Source organism: Trichoderma evansii (genome assembly GCF_050947405.1).
Source record: "Trichoderma evansii strain SZMC 28006 chromosome Unknown GGI43scaffold_34, whole genome shotgun sequence".
Lineage (NCBI taxonomy): Eukaryota > Fungi > Ascomycota > Sordariomycetes > Hypocreales > Hypocreaceae > Trichoderma > Trichoderma evansii.
The window spans coordinates 111,545-130,683 of record NW_028145172.1 but is presented as its reverse complement, the minus strand read 5'-3'; the positions used below and the strand labels follow the sequence as shown (position 1 = coordinate 130,683).

The 19,139-nt window shown below is 46.7% G+C and overlaps 7 protein-coding genes across 7 annotated transcripts; 2 read left to right on the top strand and 5 right to left on the bottom strand.

Annotated features, from left to right (window-relative positions):
* Nucleotides 1-2,538: 2,538 nt before the first annotated feature.
* Nucleotides 2,539-4,194, top strand: GGI43DRAFT_388596 (FAD-dependent oxidoreductase; the record flags this gene model as incomplete). The annotated part of the gene is made up of 1 exon (XM_083204091.1): nucleotides 2,539-4,194. One exon carries the CDS (start codon nucleotides 2,539-2,541, stop codon nucleotides 4,192-4,194), a length of 1,656 nt encoding a protein of 551 aa, XP_083055547.1.
* A 360-nt stretch (nucleotides 4,195-4,554) lies between these two features.
* Nucleotides 4,555-5,226, bottom strand: GGI43DRAFT_418196 (GNAT family N-acetyltransferase). Its single transcript, XM_083207513.1, has one exon. The coding sequence runs from the start codon at nucleotides 5,100-5,102 to the stop codon at nucleotides 4,608-4,610; it is 495 nt and encodes a 164-aa protein (XP_083055546.1). The 5' UTR covers nucleotides 5,103-5,226; the 3' UTR covers nucleotides 4,555-4,607.
* A 2,147-nt stretch (nucleotides 5,227-7,373) lies between these two features.
* On the top strand, nucleotides 7,374-8,848 carry GGI43DRAFT_426294 (uncharacterized protein; the record flags this gene model as incomplete). The annotated part of the gene is made up of 3 exons (XM_083208622.1): nucleotides 7,374-7,560; nucleotides 7,627-8,122; nucleotides 8,182-8,848. 3 exons carry the CDS (start codon nucleotides 7,374-7,376, stop codon nucleotides 8,846-8,848), a joined length of 1,350 nt encoding a protein of 449 aa, XP_083055545.1.
* A 62-nt stretch (nucleotides 8,849-8,910) lies between these two features.
* On the bottom strand, nucleotides 8,911-10,072 carry GGI43DRAFT_275295 (uncharacterized protein). The gene is made up of 2 exons (XM_083201144.1): nucleotides 8,987-10,072; nucleotides 8,911-8,928 (listed from the first exon to the last, which is right to left on the bottom strand). The coding sequence occupies exon 1, from the start codon at nucleotides 9,849-9,851 to the stop codon at nucleotides 9,270-9,272; it is 582 nt and encodes a 193-aa protein (XP_083055544.1). The 5' UTR covers nucleotides 9,852-10,072; the 3' UTR covers nucleotides 8,911-8,928; nucleotides 8,987-9,269.
* A 2,130-nt stretch (nucleotides 10,073-12,202) lies between these two features.
* Nucleotides 12,203-14,490, bottom strand: GGI43DRAFT_418187 (uncharacterized protein). The gene is made up of 4 exons (XM_083207512.1): nucleotides 13,645-14,490; nucleotides 13,317-13,583; nucleotides 13,154-13,253; nucleotides 12,203-13,067 (listed from the first exon to the last, which is right to left on the bottom strand). Exons 1-4 carry the CDS (start codon nucleotides 14,449-14,451, stop codon nucleotides 12,481-12,483), a joined length of 1,761 nt encoding a protein of 586 aa, XP_083055543.1. The 5' UTR covers nucleotides 14,452-14,490; the 3' UTR covers nucleotides 12,203-12,480.
* On the bottom strand, nucleotides 14,491-16,241 carry GGI43DRAFT_418185 (mannose-6-phosphate isomerase PMI40). Its single transcript, XM_083207511.1, has 2 exons — nucleotides 16,219-16,241; nucleotides 14,491-16,141 (listed from the first exon to the last, which is right to left on the bottom strand). Exon 2 carries the CDS (start codon nucleotides 16,133-16,135, stop codon nucleotides 14,942-14,944), a length of 1,194 nt encoding a protein of 397 aa, XP_083055542.1. The 5' UTR covers nucleotides 16,136-16,141; nucleotides 16,219-16,241; the 3' UTR covers nucleotides 14,491-14,941.
* Nucleotides 16,242-17,015: 774 nt separating this feature from the next.
* On the bottom strand, nucleotides 17,016-17,899 carry GGI43DRAFT_275215 (uncharacterized protein). Its single transcript, XM_083201143.1, has one exon. It carries the CDS (start codon nucleotides 17,803-17,805, stop codon nucleotides 17,152-17,154), a length of 654 nt encoding a protein of 217 aa, XP_083055541.1. The 5' UTR covers nucleotides 17,806-17,899; the 3' UTR covers nucleotides 17,016-17,151.
* Between the last annotated feature and the right edge of the window lie 1,240 nt (nucleotides 17,900-19,139).

The window sequence follows — 19,139 nt, the reverse complement described above, 5'->3', positions numbered from 1 at the left end:
GAGCTTGCCCTCGACCCTAATGACAATGTTTAGGAATCTTAAAGTACTGTAACGATCCGTTATACCGTTAAGCCAAACAGGGCAAAAGACTAGGCCAATAATCACTATTGTAGCAATTACTGTAACGGAACCAGCTATTATAAGGGATTTAACTGTTACAGGGAACCAGGTCGTAACAAGTACTAATGGTAATCTCACAACATTTGTTTGAAGGGATGCGGCTATTCTAAATATCCAAATGTCGCATTGCTAGAGAGTTAAACTAAGCTAAATGGACCGCTAAATAGAAATGGAATGAGAAGTTGCGCACCAGCTTATATGTACATTGGTGAAAGTCTATGCTACTATACTATGTTAAGAACGTGTATCGAGGTATTAAGATAATAGCTAAAATTAAAGAATTTATATTTCGCGATATACAACAAGGCGGTAATTTTCATTCAATCGTTTGATAGTGAAATCCAGCTGGCTAGATATATCATCGGTGCCATGCGTCCGGATGGTTTCTATACATTCAATTCATCCTTGAAAATTAATTCTCATGCCATGCAAAAACACATGAATTCGGATTTTTAACAAGGCTTGTAACCATAGTCGACTATGATGCACCGAGAATATGCTACATGAGAATTTAGTCTATTGTCACGGTGTTCTTTAGAGCAGTGTAGTAAAACTGAGCCAAAGAAATTAAAATTCACATATTATTATATAACATATAGAGCTAGTTATGATTCATATGTTAATTGCTCGATATCTATAGAGTCTCAGAGCCATACAGTCAAGATGATATTGCACGCAATCTGCTCTGTATTCTTCGTCAAACTAACCAGAGACTGCACTACGTATATCCCTAATGGGATGAGCCATCAGTTAGACCTAGTGTGGTGTGGTGTTAAGAAATTGAGTTTGGCTATTTTTAGAATTGTTACAGCTAATTCAACCACTGCGTTCCGCGTTGTTCTCATGTCTGTCATCTTCAGGGTTACCCGCTGAAGAGGGCTGCCGGCAGGTAAAAAGAACATACGCCGAATAGTGCTTTGTATCAAACAGAATTAAAAGAATGAATAGTAGATAACACTGATCAATTTATCCATCACTCGCAATTCCGGTTAATAATTACATATATTTAAGGAATATCTGGTCATGCGACCACATCTTCGTGCCTGCATGCTTGGATTTTGTGGCGCCCGCTGGAGGCTAACTAAAGTTCTTTCTTTATAGTCCCCTTGCAGACTTTTATCCATTTACAGTTCTAAACAAACATTAGCTGCCCCTAGCGGGCGTTTTAAAAACAACCTAGTTAAAAGTTTCAATAAGAGATCTCCTGGGTCTGATATTAAAGAGGAATATAGCGAAGAGAGGCAATGTAAACTACTGAGCCTAGTAAGGCGTTAAACCTTTGAAAACACATTGCGCCCGCGATTATTGCGGCGGGCATCCCTGCTCAATGTGTCATTGCAGTTCTTGAACAGACGACAATGTTGCGAAGCGGGGAACCTTTTGAAGAGTCTCTGCCCCGCAAATCCAATACGACATTGCACTTGGATGGAAACATGATGCGGGAGCATTTTCTTCACGCCACCATATTTCTTTTTACTCTCCAAGAACACCCGGTGAGTTTGAACCTGGGCCTTTGGATGGCAGATATCTTGCGTCGTGTTCATTAAAATGCCCACTAGCATTTTATACATGAGAATTGTAGTATTTTTAGCAAATGCAAAAAATGCACGACGACAAAACTGGTTCATAGAATTAACAGTGCGCAGTCAGCTGATTGTGAACTTTTGCGTTGCTGTTGGTGCCGAGGAAAAATGATTAAATTGTAGCTTGAAAAGCGCACTTGGGAGATGGGAAAAAAACAATGAAATCCTACTTTCTCCAGAGTCAATGGGCCTCATCATCGACCGATCTTGACTTGAACGGTATCCACGAGCTCGTACCTGCTGATGGTAGATCCAACACTAGTGTCACATACCGAGAGGGGTTACATGCCTGTGTGGTAGTATTCATCTAGTCACGTTACGGTGGCATTACAGCCTATACATATATCGTCATGCGCATCGGTGTAGAACAGATATACCCGATTCTGCGATAGAATATATCGAGATTATTACTCGTAAAGCAATTTTTCACGCTCTGCGGGGTTTAACAGTCATTTGACAAACAAGGGAATACTTTCTAAGCATACAATATAGTAAGAAGCAAATGCTGCTGCGATATTATCCTTAATTTCATGTTGCTAAAGACTAATGATGGGTTCGAAGTTAAATGACCGAACGGGGAAAAGGAAAAAGCAAGAAAACAAGATTCATGTGGAGGGGTTACTCGGTTACTCCATGTTTATAAATTGTATAAATATGTAATACGTGTGCCCTCATTAGAGATTTACGAGCAGTCACTCTGCAGCTTCCTATTTTTTCCACATTCATCGCGTATATCTATAGCCAATATCTTAGTATGGCACGAAAGCGACTCTATGAAATGCCACCACACTTCTTTTATTTAAACTTGAAATTTATATATATATTAATTCTTGCAATGCTATGCCATATCAGCGCTTCTGCCCCTCTGGACAACCGAAATAAACAAGATACAGGCTGCTCTGGGTCTGTATCGGCAACATACGATGTTGTCATATACGGGTCGACCCCAGCTGCGCTTGTAGCCGCTATTCAGACTACTCGTATGAATAAGACCGTTGCAATTGTATCTCCGACTAACCATATTGGAGGCATGGTTGTATCTGGCCTTGGTTGGACGGATTCCAAGAATGGGAATGCTATCGGTGGTATCGCAAGAGAGTTTTTTAATCGAGTATATATCTACTACGAATCCAGTTCTGCATGGACTCATGGGACCAGAGCACAATACATTGGTCAAAATATAGCTGCTCAGCCAGGGCCAGCAATAGACCAAAGCAACCAAGTACAGTGGACTTTCGAGGCCCATGTCGCTGAGCAGATATTGGAAGACTGGGTTGAAGAGTTGAACATTACAATCTTTCGGAATGAGACACTTGCTGCGTCGACCGATAGTGTGATACTAAAAGATAACCGGATTGAATCCATCAAAACCCAGTCAGGCCGGGTATATGATGCATTAATGTATATAGATGCCAGCTATGAAGGCGACTTTATGGCTGCGGCAGGCATTCCATACACAATCGGCCGGGAGAGCGAGGCGGACTTTGGAGAATCTTTAGCCGGAGTGCAAATCGCAGCAGACAACAGTTATCAGGGAATATCGCCGTACGTTACTGAGGGAGATTCCACTAGCGGTCTTATTCAAGGAATCGACCGTGTTCTTACAGCCACGGAAGCTCAGCAACTGAATGGTACTGCCGATAATCTTCGGCTTCAAGCTTTCAATTATCGGATTAGCTTAACGCAGCAGTCCGACAATCTAGTGCCTTTTTCTCAGCCAGAAGATTACGACGAAGGCTCTTATGAGCTTTTATTCCGCTATATCGAAGCAGGTGATGCTACGGTTCCATTTTTCACATCGCAGTTTATGCCAAATGAGAAAACAGATAGCAACTCAAATGGAGAAGTTAGCACCGATTTCTTAGGTGGAAATTATGATACAGTTAAGAAGACAAACTACATTGAAGAGAGTTTGGAACAACGGCAAACAATCGCCGACAATTATAAAACATACACTCAAGGTTTTTTTTGGACGCTTGCCAACCACCCCAGGGTACCTGCAACAATTAGGAACGCAACAAGTGCATGGGGCTATGCCAAAGACGAATGGACAAGTAACGGAAATTGGCCATATGACATTTACATACGAGAAGCAAGACGTATGCAAGGAAACTATACTATGACACAAAGCGATGTACAAAGCCCCAAGGGCTTCGGTACAGACAGTATTATTGGTCTCGGATCTTACACTATGGATGTGCATGAGGCGGACAGAATAGTCATTGGGTCTGCAATTCAGAATGAAGGACTGGTTCATGTCCCAGTGACAAATCCCTTTCCCATTCCATTTGGCAGCATCATCCCTTCCTCGGATTCTATTACTAACTTTCTGAATCCCGTTACTATGAGTGGTACTCATGTGGCGTTTGCGGCCATCCGACTGGAGCCAACATTTATGATAATGGGACAGAGTGCAGCGACGGCTGCTGTGTTGGCAATTGAACAATGCGTAAATATACAAGATGTTGACAGGCAAGCACTGAGTGACTAATTAGAGGCAGATAAGCAGATATTGTCTCTGTAAATATTTCAGATACTCCAGGGCTCTTCAGCTAGCCCGAGAACCTTATATTACCGTGCTAATCAAATGCATTAATGAATCAATGCTTCTTAGTCATCAGTGACTCAGTGAATGGAAATTAAGAAGAGATTCAAAACATTAAATGTCTTAACACCCTCACTAGCAATTTATCAAGTTGTCGATTGTCGAAATCATGTGGAAGAAACAAATCCAGAGCCATGGCTCTGAAGAAGGCAATATCATCAAGAAATTATATTTTCATTGAATCCTTATCTTCTTTCCCATTCCTGCTCAAGAATAGAATATTGTACAGTATCGAACCACCTACGTTGGAACCATACACTTTCTCGTTTTCTACCCTCTAGTTTGAACCCAACCTTTTCCTATAGCCGTGTTGCTGGCTCGTTGAAGCTGAAGGAAGAGAGTGCAATACGGTGCACACCAGCATAATTAAATGCCCAGTCCACGGCCCATTTAGTAGCTTCTTCACCGTAGCCTTTACCACGATATTCCTCTGAAAGCAAAATACCAAAGGTCGTAGAACGGTGATCTTCTTTAGCATCGAGCGATGGCAGGGTCGTATTGAGAGATCCAATCGGTTTGCCCGCTGTGACATTCCCGTTCTCCGACTTTTCTTGCAAACAAATGAAAACGAGGATTAGGGCTTTCTTTTGGAACGATTCGACAAATTCATCCATTGATTTTTGGATTGGTGGACGGGGAATAAGCGGGAGAGCCACTTCCATCCACCCAGGCTCCCTGATGATTTTGTAGAAGGTATCCATGTCAGACATCTGCACACTGCGATAGACCAGCCTTTCAGATACGAAAAGCGTGGTCACGGGCCGCGGCAAAGAAGACATAATGACTTGGGTCATGATCGAGCGTACGGTGGTGGATAATTGAAATGATGTATAAAGGCTGAATCCGTGGGTAGGTTTTTCCCTCTCGAGCTCAAACGTGTAGCTGCCTCAATTCTCAGTTTGGGTCTTGGAACGTAAGGTTTTGTTACTTTCAGTACGGGCGAACGATATTTAAAGGCGGCTTATCAAGCAGCTATTTTGGCTAACAAGCATCCCAATAAACTAGACTCTAGGGCTTATAGCCGCAACAATTTAACATCGTCTAAAATATTATATAATAACCGGAATCGCATTCTAGGACATCAAGCCGAAGAGCACAGTTCATTAAGATGCTATGTCATGAGTCGTTGCACTTTTATTGCCCGTTGCGGTACACTAAAGCAGAGTTAATCCTAGCTAAGAAATTAAACATGGCATCTATTAGCAGCTTTCAACCCAGATTACAGAAGACCTCCATTTATTCAAAGCTAATATAGCTACTCCACAGCTGGCGCGCCTATAGAAGCCTATCGACCCATTAGCAATAGTAATACTCTCTCCCTATTTTTGAGACGTGTAGGCCTATGAGACGCATTTATAGCGCTAAGCTTCGTATCTTTATATGTATAAGTAAGAGGGATTGGCAAAATGGAAGGGCATCTGTATTGTAGGCTGAAACTTATTTACCCCATGGCCATTCATGGCAAACCAGGCACTCGTACTATGTATGCATATATCCCGCGCCCGTATTCTAGATGTCATCTTTCCCTCGGAATTATTCATGATAACTTGCACAATTTTGCTAATGAGCGGAGCGAAATAAGATTCAGCGACTATAGTACGCCGTTGCGCTTCATACGACGTGACGGATTGCGCAGATATTGAGCCTGATGGCTCAGCGAGTATAGATATTGTCGGAAACATTGAACCAAGTTTCCTAGGCGCTAAAATCGTGATTTGATTACTACTGAAGTTGAAGAGCACTATGCGGCAATGAAGCTATTCCTTCAAACAGGCCCATATTATCGGAGCTGTAAAGGCGTCATGTACGCCATTCGCTGTGAAGGGCTGACGACGTAGTGGCTTGATAACTCTGCTTCCCTCACTGTCGAATAACGTACGAACAATGTTTCGAAACAATACAGATAATATATATGTTGAAAGGACTGGAATACTCAGAACCTACCTACGGAACCCATGCTATCACGCTACTTGGCGACTATTGTTAAAGTATCATGCACATTGTTTCTGCAAAGTATAGTAATCAATATTACAATTTGCAATAATGAACAAATGTTTACAGAATTATTTCATCTATTTAAGTATTATTGGCTTAGTGTCTTGTGGAATAAATACAATATAAATGTTGATCGCTTCAATACGATATAAATTTCCTAGCCTGACTTCTTTTTATTCAGTATCACCATATCTAGCAACCAAGATGCCACTATGCGCAACGTGCGACCATTTTTTTCAGACTCAAGTGTTCGATTTTGGCATTGTCCATGTCACAGTCGACGACTACCCTCACCATTTTTTTATTCTTGAATTTCTCAAAGCGGTAGACCAGAAGTGTTTCATATGCTGGCGGGCTTTTCGCAACTCTTTTACCAACCCGGCAAAAGCGAGGGGCCATCTGGAAAGGATTGCGCGGCTCACTTCAAGCCCACAAAGAGTCGCGGAGAGAGCACGGCTCTCGCAGATCAGCGCTGTGTAACCCACATTTCGGGTGGCCGTCGTCGGATATGGCCAAAATTTAACGCCGAATATCTTAATGGGATAAAGATCTCGGTCGAGGATTTGTCTGACGTACTACCGGATATTGAGGCTGTAGAGAAACTCATAGAGTCCAAGGCCCTAGATGATCACGGGCGTAGAGCAGGCTCCATCATTGCTCTCCTTCGCGAGCCGACAGGTATTGTATTTTTACACCCATTCGTCACTCATTCGTTAATGCGGCTCACCTTCATATCTAATTCGAAGATTGTCAACTTAGTTTCCGATCTAAATCTGCAGTCGCCTTCCACTGCATCCAACGAGACTTTTACGACCATCAGCACTTGGATTTGTAGGTGCGAAGCAGAGCACCCGCAATGTATTTATTTCAGAGATAATGCACCTTGGTATCCGACCAGACTCATAGATGTCGGCCCCCAAGAAAATCTCTCAGTCATGCTGGTGCCAGGAGGACAGGCAATAGCCAAAAATGAGAAATACATGACACTAAGCCACCGATGGGGGTCTTCCAGTGTCCCAACTCTTACAACTCAAACGATGGATACTTGGAAGGATGGATTTTCTATCAAAATGCTGCCCAAAAGATACCAAGATTTCATCGCGCTCGCCCAACGCCTACAAATTCGATACGTTTGGATTGACTCACTATGCATCATTCAACAAGGTGATGTCGGAGAGGACTGGCGAGCTGAGGCCCTTAGAATGGACCAAGTTTACAAAAACTCGTACTGCAACGTCTCTGCTGATTGGGGATCTGGTAAGCGTGGGTTATATTTTGAGAGAGACTTATGACTGATGGATAAGCTTAAGATTGACTGGAAAGTCAAACGTGAGCCAAATCCGGATGCAGTAGCTGTGGAGAAATGCATATTAGTTGAGAACAAATTTTGGGAAGAACAAGTTTCCAGGTCTCCTCCGGGTGCCAGAGGCTGGGTAGTGCAAGAACGCTGGCTATGTCCAAGAAATCTCCGTTTCGGTACGCGCGAGGTTTTCTTCGAGTGTATTCAGCATACGCTTTGCGAAAGGTTTCCAGATAAGTTCCCGGAAATCCTCCGAGAAGGAGATATTGTTCTCAAAGCCGATTTTAGCAAGCTTCAGAAGTCGCAGAACCAGCCAACTGCACTCGGACCCACTACGCCAGGTACGCAACTCTATGACGCCTGGGGCAATATCTTGGCAAAATATTCCAGATGCAATCTGACTTTTGCAAGTGATCGTGCTGTCGTTTTTTCTGGTATCGCCAAATTCTTCAAAGCGCTGGTTGATGATAATTACGTTGCCGGGTTGTGGCTTCGGAACCTTGCTTCTGAGATGATGTGGTTTCGAGCAGTCGTTGAAGACCCTCGGGATCGGCTGTGCTTGCTTCAACATGATCAAGCCAACCAGTACCGGCACCTATCTTTTCGTGGGCATCTACAGCGGTGCCGATCGAGCCAAACCATGCAAAAGGCAATTCGGGCTTCTTGGTTGCTGTAAAATGCGTCAAATTTCGCGAGACTCCAAATACATCGATTGAAGAATGGACTGATGATTTATACGGCCCCTTGTTGCATCCAGTCATCGAAGTTCAAGTAGTGGGAGCTCTCAAAAAATGGCGATTAAAGCCATATTTTGACGGCGAAGAAACAGATGTGTATGTGGTCCCGGACGGCTCGGGGCAAGATTCCAGAAAGTTTAAAGATTGGTCGGACGCTACCAGCAGATACGGCAGATATACTACAGAAGCAACTCTTGATTTCCAACTTGATAATGCAGATATAGCAGCATGGACCGCTAAGGATAGCTTGTATTATATACCGTGGCAAGATCATTGGAAGTCTTATCTACCTGCAGATCATAACGGGGGTTGCGATGAAGACTTCCTTTCATGCCTTCTTCTTGAAATAGTCGACCCTAAAATGAGTCGATTTCGGAGAATTGGGCGGTTATATGTACACTCCAAGTCGGATAGAAAGCTATACATGGCGAAGCAAGAGAACGAGCCAAATTTGCCCTGCGCACACTTTGATCCTACTACAAGGCGCCACACTGTATATATTATTTAGATAAATCTCAGCTTGCCTAAATGGTACTCATGGTGACAATCTTTAGTTTTAGAGAGCTGTTGTATAAAATGCATCACTTCCTTAGATGATTGTACACATTTAGCTGAGTGTTACATCATGTGGAAAAGAAAAACTCACCGTTGATGGACTTATACATAATTTTTATATTAGAACAATGGCCCCTTTTAGAATTTTTAACGTATAGCTAACCGCTTTGCTGATGTAAAGTGAATACCATCATTGCGGATTTAGTTATGGCACGCCAAATGTTTGTGTAAGCAGTTACTTAGCACGAGCCTGCGTGACGCCAAATATAGATGAAAGATATCTTGTAGTCATGAATTATGTATTAAATATTAAAAAATCGGTAAATATATATGGGCGTCTATGCATTTCATATACTCATAGTATGGACGCAGTCTCATACTTCTGCAGCCGTTGCAGTCTCATCCTTTTTGTATTCCCAGCCCGCTTTAATCAGCCAAAACATTGCCATTAGCGGCGTTGTAAGCAGGCCCAAAACTCCACCCAATATTAATTTAAAAACTTGGGGCAGCCATTTGTTGTGATAAACATAATCAAGGCCTTCTTTTGTCCCGAATCCCGTCAGTGCGCCCATGAAGATGGGCCATAATATAAGGAAGCTGACGACACCGAAGCTGAGGCCCCTCAAGGCCTGCTGGATAAATTCAAGAAAAGTCCATGGGCGATGTTGCTCCCCAACACCGGCAGATGGATCGCGTGGGAGGAAGAAGAAAATCCGTAACCATTGGTTAGATGGCTGTGAGATGAAGCCGATGGGCTGCACTGAGTGATTGCGAAGATCATAGCGAAGGAGGACTAGCTCGACGAACCAGGTGATGACACACTGCACAAATATTGTAACAGCAGCATCACCGGCCAACGTGTTGGGGAATTGCCATAGACGAATAGGCTTCTTGGCGGTGTTTTGTGTGGCATACATGGCTGTGAGAGTGTTAGCGATGTGCGTCTTAGAAAGCATCTCGAGAGAGAACAAAGCTTACCGTACGCGATGGCGAAATTGACACCCCCAGAGAGTGCCATTGCGCCCAAGCCATCTAAACCAAAGACATAAAAGATCTGACGGCCTGAAAAACGTGTGGTGGGTTCGAGAGTTTTGCTGGGTTCTTTGCTTGTTGCTCCCTCGACAGATTGATTCTGTCCATTCTCGTCTGCAGCGGCGGTGGTTGCCGATGCCAGGCTCGGTACTGACAGTGAAGGCGCCGCAGCCCCTGTTTCTAGATCTTCAGGTGCCGCCATTATGATCGTCCCGCCTGTAAGCTGCTTAAAGGACGGCGTGTTATACGGAGTAGTTTCTTCTTGGACTCAACCAGGAGTGTCAAAGAAGCATCATCGTGTTTTTTGTGAGATAGGCGAATTGATTAAGCATATATGTTAAAAGAGGACACAACAATGAGCTCAATTTTATTCTGGAATCATCGCCTTTATTAAGCTGGAGAATCCACAGTTGGCTCTTGGCCAGGCAAAGGGGGGCGTCGAGATATGAGCTGCTGCTAAGCGAGCCGGGGCAGCGGAATAGCCCGGCGTGGTTGGTACTAGCTCAATTACCGAGCACGAATACGGTGAAGAGCAAGAAAGCTTTGACTCGAGATCAGAGCAGCTGATGAAGACTTTGACAACCATTCATAAATACTACTTTGCTTCTACAGTGCACTGCCAGGCTTTTATCCCTTGGCAGGATACGCTCCCCATTTGTTAGTGAACGGCTGAATGCTTCCACTTGCATCATAGCCGGATGACTCGGTCAGGCGTATAACAAACATGAGAGCTTCGATGCCGAAAGTGGACCGAGCTGAGTTGCATTAAAGATTTAAACCAACCACTTCGATTTACACAATGACATTAATAGCGCGTGGCTGTGGCTGGCAGGCGGCTCTGGTACAGTAACCGTGGAAATAAGACGACAGTTCTTAACACCTGCTTCACCCTCACCGTTAGAGAAGAACCCTTGAATTAGCGGCAGCCAAGGCGTTTAGCGTCAGGGCCGGCCAAAGTATTTGCGGTGAAGGAGAAAAAAAGTGCTAGCTGGGCTGCTCAGCTACACGCTATACACGTACAAGAGCAACGCCGCCCACCGTGTGACTGCTAGCTGTGGGATCTACCGCCGTGCCGGTGCTGGTATTACGGAATACGCCGTATTGGATCTCCGAAATGCCGGCATCGTCGACGAAGCTACATCTGCTCGTTGCACTCCTCGGGCAGCGCGATTGGTTCATGTAGCCTGCTTATTATGCCTCATGCCATATTCAGCATCTTGAATCTACGACTACCGCTGCACGGAGCATCTGCCGCGATCCACATCCGCACAAACAGGCTAGTGTCATTAGTAAAAAGGAAGATTATGATGTAATTTGATCTCTGTATTTCCAACAGGGTCCTGCTAATCGCTAATCGCACCATGGTGTTGTGGCGAATCATCAAGAACCGTTGTAAGCGACGACGGCCGTAAATAAAAGCGGTAGAAGCCGCCAAGCGCAGAGACATGTCTACGTTGACCCGACTCCCGAATCTGCTAAAAATTTTCTGATATGCGTGCTTATCCTTGTGATGTCGTTCTCAGATTGCGTTTATCAGCCATGTGATGAGTTGTGGAATCATCGCTAGGCTAAAAACTATTATAAGCAAAACATAGATGGTCATTCTCTTCTTTGCTCGCCTCGCTCTTCTTCTGAAATACGCTCTTCTTCGCTTTCGGTTTCTATTTTAAGAGCTCAAAGATGACTACCGCCCTAATACGCGATAACATCTCAAGGCTCGGCGGCACAGCGGTTACCGGAGATCTGCTATAGTGCATCACCTGGAGAACTTTTCGCTAACCATAGTGGATTTGCTGACGATGTACTCCGTAGTAGTTGAGAAATCAGCTAACTCAGCAAACTTGCTTCTATATGCTTACTTAACAGTCTCAGGTAGGGATGCGTCGTATCCTCACAGAGGCTCGTTCTACCAAAGAAGACGCAATGGTAACCCCGTCTCAGTTCAATCACTTTGTCAACGCGCGATTTTCTCTTGCTTCGGATACTGCGGACGTATCTCCAAAACTGATATTCAGAGCGTATTCCAAAGGACCCATTTTAGCAATTAGACAGCAGTCGTTCATTGTGCTAGAATAGAGAGTCAGTTAGCATTGCTTGGCAGTGTTTCACATTGCGAGTCTACAGCAGTCTTTTCCAAATGTCGTTGAAGCTTGCGGCCAACATAGTTCCAGGCCAGATGAACGACGGCAAATTTGTTTTGACACTTGTAAAATAATGTATGTTTATACATGAAGCAAAAGAATTACACAAACAGCATAAGCGCCATAAACGTATATCCGGTGAGGCAATGAATAAATTACTGTTAGAATATAGCTAAGGAGTCAGAGCGAATGGCAAGCCACAATCCAACGACTTGGGCCACTTGAGTATGTATCTTTTCAAACCAAAAATCATCGATTTCTCTTAATCATCGTGATCACGGGTATAGTACAATGTTAAACTCTGATCTCTAACACGGGATTTCTATATATCTCCTGTAATTTATTTTGACCAGATGAAGTCCCTTCACACAACTCTGTATTCACAACTTTTTTCTTATTCTCAAAAAGACATCTATGGCAACAGTCTCTTGGGTGTTCGCGGGTAGTATGCGGCCAAGTGCACGCTAGGCAAGGCAAGATACCATGCAACCACACGGTCAAGACCAATACCACCTCCACCGTGAGGTGGTACACCAGCCTCGCGGAAGACATTGATATACTCCTTGATACCAGAGCTTGTAGGGTCGACACCCTTGGAGCGGATGCGGGCCTCAAGCTCATCTGGGTTGGCAATACGTTCACCACCAGACAAGATCTCTTGTCCACGCAGGAACATGTCGAATGCGTTTGTCACCTGTTCTTCGGGCTTGCTGGCCGGGTCGACCTTGGCATAAAAGGGTCTCGCGGCTTCGGGGAACTTGTCGACTGCGAAGAAGTCGACCTTGTACTTTTCACGAACCAGTGCGCCCAATGCCTTCTCTTGAGGTGTTGACATATCTTCGTCGTCGCGAACGTTGCGGAATTCTTCGGGGCCTTCCTCTCGGAGCAGCTTCTGGGCCTCTGCGAAAGTCAAGCGCACTTCCTTTCCAGGCTCGGGGAGAAGAAGCTCGGGGGAAGGATAAACGGAACGGATGAGTTCAACCTCGGCCGCGCAATGCTCTGTGTGTTTTCATTAGCGGGGAATTCAGTGAAACGCGAAAAGAAAAGGGAGAGCTGGTCAGAAAAAAAAATAGGAACAAGCTTACCCTTGATGCCGCGGAAAATGTGCAGAAGCACGCCTTCCAGCATGTGAAGGACCTCCGTGTAGTCTTTTCGGATTTCCATCTCCATATCGAGACCAGTGAACTAAGAAGAAAAAGGACATGTCAGATTCCGGTAGAAATGAGATAGATAAAGAGGCAAGCATACTTCAGTCATGTGTCTCGGAGTGTTGGAGTTCTCAGCTCTGAACACAGGTCCAATGCTAAAGACGCGCTTTCGACCACCGGCAATCTCAAACTGCTTGTAGAACTGTGGTGACTGGGCCAGGTAGGCCTTTTGGTTGAAGTATGGCATGGCGAAAACGTTGGCACCGCCTTCTGAGGCGGCTCCGATGAGGCACGGCGGCTCAAACTCCTTGAATCCGTGGTCGCGCAGATATGAGCGGAACAGGTGCTTGGCCTCGACACGGATATCCTGCATTCTCATGTCAGCACAGTAGCCTGGAATTGAAAATACCAACGTGGTCATGACATACAGCAATGGCCTGCTGGACGGGGGAGCGCTTGTGCATGACAATGTTGTCCAAGTGAGTCAGCATTGACGCTGCTGGGGGACCTCCTTCAGCCTCCTTCTCTTGAGCGGCGGCGGCGGCCTCCTCAGGCTTGACCTCTTCATCGCTGAAGTTGGTAACGGCACGGTTCGCCGCCGCCAAGGTCATGCCCAGGGTCGCGGGAGCAGCAGAAATGATGAATAGCTTGGAGATGTGCAGCTCGAAATCGGTCACGCGGCAGCTCTTGACGGGCGCGAAAGGCTTCTCGACCGTCGCCTCGACAGTGACGAAACTCTCGGGGTTGACAGCTCCCACCCACTTGACCATGCGCTTGCTGATGACGGGAGCCGAGTCGCCCTCCTTGGCCTCGCCTGTAGCGGACACAATGCTCTGAATGGCCCAATTGCCCTCCTCACGCAGCTCGACAAAGGCCATCTTGGCACCCTGCATACGTGTGTTCTGTAGCCATGCTCGGATAATGACCTTCTTGCCAACGTGGGATTCGTTGATGGACTTCAGGCTGACGTCCTCGGCATCAGGCGAAAAGGTGTTGAGCAGAGCCGGGGTGGCAGAGCCGTAGTAGTCTTTGGAGGGGTCTTCTTCGGGCTCGTTGCTAGTTGAAGCCACGGCAACTCGCTCAGCAGCGCGCTGGGCCTTGAGAGCTTCCTTCTTGGCTTTGGCTTCGGCCTTCTTGGCAGCCTTCTTGGAAGGGCCAGCGTCGGCGGCAGCGTCGGCGGCCGCGTCGACGGGCTTTTCGGCTGTAGGAGCTGGGGGGTTCGTTTCTTCAGCCATTGTGAACTGCGGATAACACTGAAAAAGGTTGATAAGGTCTGGTATCTCGAACGTGGGGTAGTGAGTGTTTCTTGAATGATTTTTTGGAGGGGCAATCTAGATGACTCATCCAGCAGCAATCACGTGAAATCTCGACAACAGGAGACTTGGCGGTGGTGAGTCAGGCCATTGCCGATGGTGATATAGATTGTAAGTCTTGATACCGTGATTGCGATTGTCTAATGTCCTAATAGAATGTAAATCTTTATAAATAATTATATGTAAGTGGCGCTGGGCCCGTACAAGACTCAAGGTTGTAGTAGAGGGTGCACGGTTGGCATCGGCGCTAGAAAGACGCGGCGAAGAGCAAAAAAAGAGTGGTCATGTCTCTCTATGTCATTACTATGTAGCTAGTGTCTGTCGCTTGACCCAAATTCCAAATCGCATTCATGCAATTCGTTTCATCTGTACATGGTTCAACGTTTCGTAAATGCATGGGAGCTCTACGTCATCACAGCTTCTCCTTTTCTGATCCACCAATTTCGCAGAAAGCCTTGAATGTTGTAAACTCCTCCTCTTTGCCAACTGCAGACTCAAGGATCAACTCTGCAGTAGATCCGACAAAATAGATGTGTCCTTCCTCAATCTCGTGCTTTGTTTCCCCGGAAGAAATTGTGCCTTTGCCGTTGGTGCAAATGACGATGCTGGGGCCTTCGAGAGGATCAAAAGTAGCCTTTGCTCCCTCTCCGCGGAGTAGAGTACGCACGACGCTGAACTCTTCAATCGGAGGATCGTACAGCATGACGGCTGATCCAGAGCTGTAAGCAGTCCGGTTAAGTGTTGCGTAGGGGTATTCGGTGGGGTTCATCTTCTGCTCGTCGATAGGCGCATAGTTGTACGTGAGCATGTCGACAAGAGTGGTCACATCCTTGAACTTGGGCGTCAGGCCAGCACGGACAACATTGTCAGAGGCTGCCATGCATTCGATGATGTCTCCGGAGACGTAGGCATGGATATCGTCGGCGACAAGGAACAGGGCCTCGCCAGGCTGCAGAGTGACAAAGTTGAGGAAGAAGAGCACGAAAATGCCAATATCAGAGCCGTATTGGCCGTGGAGTCGGGTGACAAGCTCGACAAGGACATCACCCTTGGTGGACGGCACGCCACCAGCAGCGAAGTCGGCGCCCTCAGACTTTGCGAGCGCCACAAGGCCAGCGATTTCCCTCTCAACATCGTCGGAAGAAGAGGACATCAGGCCGCCGAATGCTTTTTGCAGAGCCTTCTTCTTTGATGCCTCATCGCCGCCCTCCTCTTTGGCGGCCTGGATAAATTGTGACGCTTCGTCCTCCCCAACTAAAGTTCTTAGGGGCTTCACCGTCTCCAAAAAGTGTGCGATTTCGCCCAGAGGTCTGAATCCACACAGGCCCTCAAAAGGAGTGATGGCAATGGCCATCTCAGGCTTGTGGTTGTCATCGGGGTAGTTTTTCGGGTCTCGGGCGTGGAGCTGCTCGGCGAGCGTCTTGTTGGGATGGGCCTGGATGGAAAGGGCCTTGTTGACGGACAAGACCTTGAAGAGGAAGGGCAGCTTGGCACCGTATTTGGCAGAGACCGGTTCGGAGAGGAGGCTCTGGTTTTCGGAGCAGAGGTCGAGGAGAGTGCGGCCGGTCTTGAGGTCTTTGGAGGGGTTGGAGGGGTGGGTGCCCATCCACAGCTGTAGCAACGAAGAAGAGAGTGAGTGAGCTACTGCAGCAAAGCTGAAAGGGACAATGAATGATATCCAGGCCGTACCTCGGCGTAGGGCTTGTCAGCTTGAATTGTCAGGTCGTCTGAAGGGGTGGCGGCGGCGTATCGAGCAGCGGCCGACTCGCTGCCCTTTTTGCCCCATTCGTAGGAATTGACGCCGCACTGAAGACGGAACAGAGGAACCTGCGCCATGGTGAATTGAATCGAGGTTTTTGGGGGTATCTGGATTGTAAGTAAAAGAAAGGAGAAGAAGAAAAAGATATGGGATAGAAATGTGATCCCAGGACCTAAGCGGTAAAGGCCAGTGCTCGGGCAGGAACACGAATAGAAGAGTTCGTGTTCGTCGTGATGGTGGCTGAAGCTCTGATTGGCCTAGAGCTTGGATCAGAAGCTCGCTGGGCCTTGGCGCAGAATTACCCCGCCGCCCCGCTACCAACCGCCTATAACCCCCCGCTGTGGAGCTGCCTGTGGTTTCACTGCATGTGGAAGAATGAATGTGATTACGATTTTGGGCTGAAGATGTCGGCTTCAGCTGTAAATGTCATAACGTCGTATATTTTTGCGTATAGGAATAACGGATAGAGCTGCCCAGCTATCGCGATATGAACATGATAATGACAAGCCACGATGCGTAAATGCCAATAGGTATAAATCCCCCCAACGCCAAGCTCATACATGTGTAAGTCAGCCATCCAGCTGTAAGACATGTCCAGCCTAAAAGCTCAAAAATCATGGAACCCAAAATTCCAAAGCAGCCCTGGACTCCGGTAAAAAAGAAACAATGAGTCATCCAGCCAGCGACGGCTGTGAAATCATGACGTGAAAAATAGAAACAATCCAGCTTCCCTTGCTCTGTGCATTCTCCGTAGACGCCGTTGCCCGCTGTCGGTACGTAGTGTAGCAGCCCATGTAGCAGACCATGTATGCCGTGACAATATCGCCACCGTCCAAGTCTCGCTCACAGTCTTGCTTCGTCTCTTAAACCAGGCCCCAGGCAAGAATCCCGGCCAGGCAGCTCACCACGGCCAGCACCACGCGCATATCCGTCGCCCTCATCGGCGCATCAGCCTTGAGCACCGGCACGTGCACTCTGCAGAACGTCTCGCCGCCGATGGTTGTGCAGGTGTATTCACCGTTCATGCGATAGCCCAGGTCCGACATGGTGGCGTCTTGACCTGGCGGCGGTGCGACAAGGTGAGTGTAACGAGGAGCTGGTGAAGGAGAAGAGCCGGCAGAAAGATGCAAGGCAGAAGCAGAAGAAGACGCTGCTGGGTCGTCAAGCCTGGCCAGCAGCGCGATCTTCACAAGCGTCGATAATGCGGCGTCTGCGGCAGACGGTGGGGTCGCGTGCCCGAGCTGATGCGATGGAGCTGCTGTAGAGGGTCTAAGCTGTGAAGGCGCAAGCAGTGTCTGTGTAGAAGCAGAAGAAGCCGATGCTGAAGCTGAAGTAGATGAAGTAAAAGCAGATGTTGCAGGCGTAGTGGGATATGCAGAAGCTGTCGTAAAGATGAAGAAGAGGGAGATGTCAGAGATCAAGAAGCGCTGGAAGACGGCGGCAAAAGACCAGGGCTGTCGTTCCGGGTGCCGGTGGCGCATGACAGCTTCTGGCTCTGCTGATTCCGGGCCAAGCATCACTATTGAATAGGCGGCCCCACCACAGGTAAACTCTGTGGTAATTCGTCGACGTCAGAGGGGAGGATGATTCCGAGACGCTTTTGTCTTGGACAGGATCGCCGCAGACACCAAGAGGGAGAAATCGATGAGAGAATGAGAGAAAAAAGGAAAGGAAAAGAGGGAGAGACCAAGCTGCGTGTCCTTGATCATCGCTCGCTAGAGCACTTTCTGATGTAATTGAGCAGCAAACAATACATCAATGCATGCAAGTAAAGCAGGAAAAGGGAAAAAATCGGGGAATCTTGAAAATCACAATATCGCATGTACGTGAAGCAGGACTTGCATACACATTTAAAAAATAAATAATAAATAAAAATAATAGCGATCTAAACTGTAGGCACGAGACAAACAATGAATCAACTACCTAGTCATCCATGCCCGGCATATACGAGCCAACTGCCTGCCTTTTGCTACCTTCCTTTTCCCGTATAAATGTTGCAAAAACAAACGCTCTCAACGTTTCACCAGTATCCCTATCCAGCATCATACAATGAACCAAGGTATAAGCAAAAACTTGAAACTCAATCCAATCCTTTCTTCCCCGTCACATGCCTCAACATTTTACCACTCTGCCCCCTGCGCTCTGTGTACCAACGTAGGAGAGACGCTATTATTCAACCATCACCACCAACCAATCGATCCAGCATCCTCAGCTACCCCCAAAAATCCCACGCTACCGCCTGAAATGGTTGGCTGACGATCCCCCAATGCATGCTACTTGCTATTGACGGCGTAGCCGCTGCACAGCCTGTACTCCCCCCATTTCTTAGGCTCCAGCGTGTCAGGATTACCCAAACTCAATTGTGCATTTCATTCCCACTTTGTCCCCAATCACCAGCTTTTAACTTTCGGCTTCTGCTCCATGTATAAACATCTCCAGCTCAACCAATCGCGCCACTAAAAATGTGACCCCCAGCATTGTGAAACGCACTCTATCGCCCTATTCTGTTCAAAAGGAAGGGGGCAAAGGCGTGAATCGCGACTGACCACAGGGTAATGGCATTTACATTCGGCACGATATCATCCCGTGACTAACACCGTCAAGGCGTAGTATTTGCCACAGAATGATGACTGGCGGTTACGGGCAATGAAACAGTAAAAATAAAAATTAGAGCGTCTCCGAAACAGGGGCCTACATCTAAACCCCAAAAAGTATTCAATTTGTACTCGTAGATTGTCATATGTTTAATTCGAATGAAGAAGAAATGACACGTCTAGATATGCTCGCTCAACCAAATGCCGCTCGCGCAAACTCAATGCAAACAAGCCATCTTGCTAACTCTTGCCATCGG

Excerpts from the sequence above, each read along its gene's own strand:
- GGI43DRAFT_418196 (XM_083207513.1), bottom strand. The coding sequence starts at position 5,102 with ATGACCCAAGTCATTATGTCTTCTTTGCCGCGGCCCGTGACCACGCTT.
- GGI43DRAFT_275215 (XM_083201143.1), bottom strand. The coding sequence starts at position 17,805 with ATGCTTGGCCCGGAATCAGCAGAGCCAGAAGCTGTCATGCGCCACCGG.
- GGI43DRAFT_418185 (XM_083207511.1), bottom strand. The coding sequence starts at position 16,135 with ATGGGCACCCACCCCTCCAACCCCTCCAAAGACCTCAAGACCGGCCGC.
- GGI43DRAFT_275295 (XM_083201144.1), bottom strand. The coding sequence starts at position 9,851 with ATGCTTTCTAAGACGCACATCGCTAACACTCTCACAGCCATGTATGCC.
- GGI43DRAFT_418187 (XM_083207512.1), bottom strand. The coding sequence starts at position 14,451 with ATGGCTGAAGAAACGAACCCCCCAGCTCCTACAGCCGAAAAGCCCGTC. Across the intron at positions 13,254-13,316 it reads CTCCGAGACACATGACTGAA|TTCACTGGTCTCGATATGGA; the intron begins GTATGCTTGCCT and ends TTTTCTTCTTAG. Across the intron at positions 13,068-13,153 it reads CATTTTCCGCGGCATCAAGG|AGCATTGCGCGGCCGAGGTT; the intron begins GTAAGCTTGTTC and ends GAAAACACACAG.